This window comes from Monopterus albus, unplaced genomic scaffold (genome assembly GCF_001952655.1).
Source record: "Monopterus albus unplaced genomic scaffold, M_albus_1.0 scaffold4.1, whole genome shotgun sequence".
NCBI classification, from domain to species: domain Eukaryota; kingdom Metazoa; phylum Chordata; class Actinopteri; order Synbranchiformes; family Synbranchidae; genus Monopterus; species Monopterus albus.
Window position 1 is genome coordinate 4,874,982 of NW_018127884.1, and position 5,540 is coordinate 4,880,521.

The window sequence follows — 5,540 nt, forward strand, 5'->3', positions numbered from 1 at the left end:
GAATCACTGGTTTAGACACTAAACATTTTACAGGATGACACCAGTGTTTCAGAAACACACGGTTTGTTTTGAGAGACTGTGGCTTTTACATGTGCTGGAACTCAGTTTACATTCAGGTTTCAGCTCATTGTTATTCTCTGTTGCCTTTTGATTCAGGTAACCCAGGAAGAGGGCCAGCAGCTGGCCAGGCAGTTGAAGGTGACATACATGGAGGCTTCAGCCAAAGTCCGTATGAATGTAGACCAGGCTTTCCACGAACTGGTTAGAGTAATCAGGTAGGTGATTTATAAAGGGTTCTTTTATATTGTCCTCGTGTGGATCTCTCAGTAACTTTGCAGTTTTTCAAAGGTATATTAGTGTTCAAAACAGTGATTATTTTGATACCCCTATGATAACAGTTAATAGTGTAGAACACAGGGAAGGGTTTTACACATGGTGCACATATTACATATTACTTAGCTAGTAAAATCTTTAAATGCCTCTTAAAAACAGTGAAACAATCTGTAAAGCAACAGCCAGAACATGAATGAAAACATATGTATTTTTAGTAAGAGTTTAAAACTGGCCTTTACAAATTATAGAATCTTTTATTTATCGCTACTTTTAAAGGAAAAGAGCGATCACAAAGTGTGTCCTGATAATTTTGCTCTTTCCCAACTCTTAGGAAATTCCAAGAACAGGAATGTCCACCGTCGCCAGAACCTACGAGAAAAGAGAAAGACAAGAGCGGCTGCCACTGTGTGATCGTCTGAGTCGACCTTATCACTGTAACTCATGCAGCTGCTCTCTACCACCCCACCCACTCTGCCTGACATCACATCCTAAGTGGATGACTGACCGCTGCCTTGTCTACATGCATGACTTCAGACACCTGTTTCTGAGATACTCTGACCAGGAACTGCTGTCCCCAGGACATCACTATGGACAAATGACAATGCCAAATTTGACACCACTCTACCTTCAGCCATAATATAATTCATGTGAGAATCCCAACACTAAACATTGCCTTCTAAATCAACCTGACAAATTGATGTTTTGTACTCTGAAGGACTTCTCTTGCCTTGTAGTGATATTTGTACTTGCTACCAAGATTGAATGAAAACTATATATCTCGAATGTTAATGATTTTCTTTAGTTTCCGGTGTCTGGCCAGAGCAGAGAGAATATCTAATGAAGCTTTGTGTATGTTGTGCCATATCCACCTTTACTCCCATGTGCTAATCTGCTACTGTACATAAGTGACATTTGTTGTGATTTTTGAAGTGTATTTCTAATGACCTATTAAATCACCACAGTACTGTGTGTGAGGTTGCGTTTGGTTTTACGTCTATGACAGTGAATATATAAGTACGTATATTAAAAAGAATGTCTAGACAGCCCTACAGCTACAGTGATAGAGCTTCCCGGTATTCTGCAGTGGATTCATTACGTTGTCTGTGGTCTCTGCTTTCATCTCAGTTGCTAACTATGGAGTGTCTTAACACATTAGATTTTTCAAAAGTCTTATAGATTGAAGGATCCATATCCTATGCCAGCTCCTCAGTGTACCGAAAGTAGAAATCTTGTCTGAAATTCTTTCCTCAAACGTCAGTCAAACGTTGACGTTTCAGATTTATAAGAAGTAACAGCGACAGAATTATTGGTAGTAGCTTTGAAGACAAACATGATTTTAGATCAAAACACTGAACACTGTATGCTCTATATTCAGTTTTTGACAAGTAATGTTAACAAATCAGCAAATCAAGAAGCTTTCAGAGCTCAGTTTAGTTCAGATCATTCCGATGTAATGCATCAGTTCTTTTTCAAACACTTACTCTACACTGTAGATCAAATTACTGTTATATCATTCCAGTAACACAATGGCAATGTATTTGTTTTATGTCCTTGCGCTATTTTGTTACACAACTTTTTTCACCCAATTGGAAAACCAGGACAAGTGGAAGCACTGAGATGCACATCATGAAACATCCCATCCCCAATGGGACACGAACTCACCGGACCTGCCACCTGTGGAGCCATCATTGCCACAGACACATAATACTATTCTGCCTTCCCTTTCCATATTTGTACTTCTGTTCCGGCATACAGATGAAGTACTGCAGTTTGTTTTTCATATCATCATCTTGTAACATAAAACAACAAGCAAATCAGATGATGGAAGTAATGGACTTGATTAAATGTTTCTACTCTACTTTTATACATTATTTTCTTATCAAACTGGTTGACAAGTATTTTTATATGTTTATAAGTGAATACATGTTCACAGCACAGCTGTGTGTATATGTAAAGAGGAATATTTAATTCTCTTATTTTAAATTAAAGATGACTGTTGGCCCAAATTTGAAAAATTGGATTCATCACCGAGATGTGACCAAGAATATTTTTCTTATTGTGGCTTATTAATGGAGAATATATTTATCTTGAGATGTTCATCAAAAGGTCACCATATAAAAATGTTAGGTCAGGTATGAGGCAGTTTGAGAAATGATTCTTTGCATAGGAACTGCACAAATGAATTATACTCACTGAGATCTGAAATACCCACTTCCCATCTTACTGCAAATTCTAGTGTACATCCAAATCATACAGTTTTTGTTTGTTTGTTTTGTTTTTTGTTTGTTTTTAACTTTTTCTCATATCAGTGTCTTTTGCCATGTGTTTAGCTTTTGGTGCTAAAATAAAATCTGTCATTGAGTCAGATGAGGCAGTGAATCATTCTTTTAGGTTCAAAAAGCTGCAAGGGTCTTAATCATACTGACATAGTTGTGTCAGTGAGATTTAACACTGCAGTCATCAGTCATGACTGATGGACAGAAATCAAATAATCCACATAGTGTCTCATTATTATTCACAGTAGGACTCCAACTAGTATGCCATCAGTGTGACAAGTCATATCTCAGAAAACCATCAGGATCCAATCAGCAATTTCTGAAATACTGGATTTGATCATATGTTTTGTACCACTGCTTTACAATCCTGTTGGTTAGTATATATCTACTCACTGGTTTAAACTGCACCTAAACTGTGTGATATATAGCCTACATGTGTACATGTAATAATATACTGTATGTGTAATAATACACATTCCTCTTCTGATTCTGTTCAGATGTCATCTATTCCAGCCTGAACTACCTGTCACTTGGTTTGAACATCACTGACAGATACTGATTCAGTGATCCCCTTACTCCCTCCAGGAACTGCAGAGATTGATTAGTGCTAGAATAAAATCAGAAGGCTTGATAAATTCAATTTAATTCAATTTGTATAGCACCAAATCACAACAAAAGTTGTCTCAGACCATGATATTATTAATATTATAGAGGAAAAACCCAACAAATCCCCTTTCATCAAGCACTCGGCAACATCCCAAATATGCATTTTTATCATGTGTACATTACAGCAGCTGACCGTTGCTATAAAGAGAGAAACAATGTACATGGATGGCTAAAAATAAAAAAAAACTCTTAGCGTGTGTTGCCTTTCTTTGGGTGTGTTGACATACTGTACAATGAACCCAACAAATAAGTTGTATAATGGGCACACCTGCTGTATGTGAATCAAATATATGCATACACATATTTGACCACAAGGGGGTTGTTTTGACTAAAGAAATATTAAATGCTTAAACCACAAGGGTTTTTTTAAAAAAGATGTATAACACTGAAACCTTGTAAGCAATTTTCCATTTATAAAGTGCCTTATACAGAATATTGCCAGTGATCACACTGCAAGGTAAAGGCTGCAAAAACAGAATTTTGCAGTGTAAGTGTCTTTCCTTCCTTCCTTTCCTCTTTGTACTGGTCCACCCACTGACTGGTTTTAAAGCATCTTCATGTTTGCTCAGTATAACAGATGTGCAGATAATGATCTTATAGAAGTGCAGCATTCCTAACCTACATGCAATAAACAATGAGTTGTATGTGAACCTGATCCTATGAGGAATATTAGAATGATAGCCATTCCAATTTTCCTTAAATTACATCCATGGCAAATTTGAGGGTGCATATACACATTTCAAAAAGAAAAGAACAGAACTACAGATTTCTTCAGCATGGCCAGGCTCCTCTTTGCCTTTGCATTGATCAGCAAACGGGTGAAAAGGGTCAGTGTTTTCTTATTGGCTATTGGCAGTCAGAACATGCCAATAATCATAATAAACAAATCACAGTTTCATCCATCGATACTGATTGTTTATTTAGGCTGAAGCCTGTACGAGGCTACTGACGCACAGGGCACAGTCAGTGGGGATTTTGTCAGTGGAAATAAATCAGCATCCCGGCGTGCACCGTGCGCTGACAGCTCGCTCTCCCCTCTCTGTGGTGGTACAGGCCATAAGAGAGCGTCTGACTGTGCACAGCCTCCCTGCCCATTCACTTCACAGCGATTCCTTTAGTTCGTGTTTGCATGAGTGAGGACGGAGAGAGGAGCGTTTACTCCTTCATTACGCTGTCTCACCACTAACACCAGTCCACCCAGTTCGCCGGAGACATGGAGGGAGTCAGCAGCAACAGGAGCATGTCATACAGTAGATGGAGTTATGATAGGTAAGAGAGCCTTCCCCCATAAGTGTATGTTTAAAGCGCAAGTTTTCATCATAGTCTGTTTCGCTTCGTTTGTTTTGTCATAGCCTACAAGGCCGGTGTTGTAAAGGTGGGAACCCCCACTTGCGCAATTACTAGAAAGGTGCAACGGCTTTGGAAATGAGAGGTGCGATGTGTGTACCAATAGCCTGGGCATCATACTGTGTATGATGGCAGATATACAGGATGTCTGCTTCATGTCTATGGTGTATTCACAAATAAATAGTCTTAGAAAGTAGATCATCGCAAAACATTCCTAGTGTCTACTCATGGTACCTTATTTTATCTATCTATCTTATCTGTCTATCTATCTATCTATGACTTGACATTTAATTACTTCAAGTTCTATATGCTGGAAAAGTGAGTGTTCATTTACTGTATAGACCAAAATCAAAAGCACAATGGAAAGAATATCTGTGTATACAAGCTAAAGTGCTTCAACCACAGAGCCTCATTAGCCAGGACCTTAGCAGGCCATGCAGTGGGGGTTACTGTGATTGTGATTTGTTATAAATTTAAACAGGCATGTGGAGTATAAACACAGAGAGTATAAATGACTAAATGACCCTATAGAGCCAGCTTGGCAATAGCTACATTTCTTTTTTTATATTCTTTCTTTTTTGGGAAGGAATTTTAACATACTGTATGAGCAAGTGGAAGATTGGTTACCAAGGTGTTATTTATGACACATTTGCATCTCATAATTGAGTATTGTTAATGAAAATAACAAAATGTCCATATTTATGTGTATGTGTGTGAAGTCATCTGCATAATGTCACACATAAGTAAGCACGACTGAGTCACTGAATGGCCATGAGTGAAAGGGGCTTGAACACGGAGAGAACATTGTATTAAGCATTATATTAATACTATAAATACAATCAAAGTATATGCTGTACAATTGGCACACTCACTGTGGTACATATACATTAAAAAAATCTATTTAGCTTTTGGATATAC

At 37.9% G+C, this 5,540-nt stretch overlaps 2 protein-coding genes across 2 annotated transcripts in view; both read left to right on the top strand.

Annotated features, from left to right (window-relative positions):
- Positions 1-1,302, top strand: part of rras2 (RAS related 2) — a 29,368-nt gene extending 28,066 nt beyond the window's left edge. The window contains exons 6-7 of the mRNA XM_020609939.1: positions 157-275; positions 665-1,302. Of these exons, the coding sequence (XP_020465595.1) occupies positions 157-275; positions 665-752 (207 nt within the window). The 3' untranslated portion in view covers positions 753-1,302. The remainder of the gene's footprint in view (positions 1-156; positions 276-664) is intronic.
- Positions 1,303-4,277: 2,975 nt separating this feature from the next.
- Positions 4,278-5,540, top strand: part of tub (TUB bipartite transcription factor) — a 38,879-nt gene continuing 37,616 nt past the window's right edge. The window contains exon 1 of the mRNA XM_020609953.1: positions 4,278-4,544. Coding sequence (XP_020465609.1) covers positions 4,489-4,544 — 56 coding nt within the window. The 5' untranslated portion in view covers positions 4,278-4,488. The remainder of the gene's footprint in view (positions 4,545-5,540) is intronic.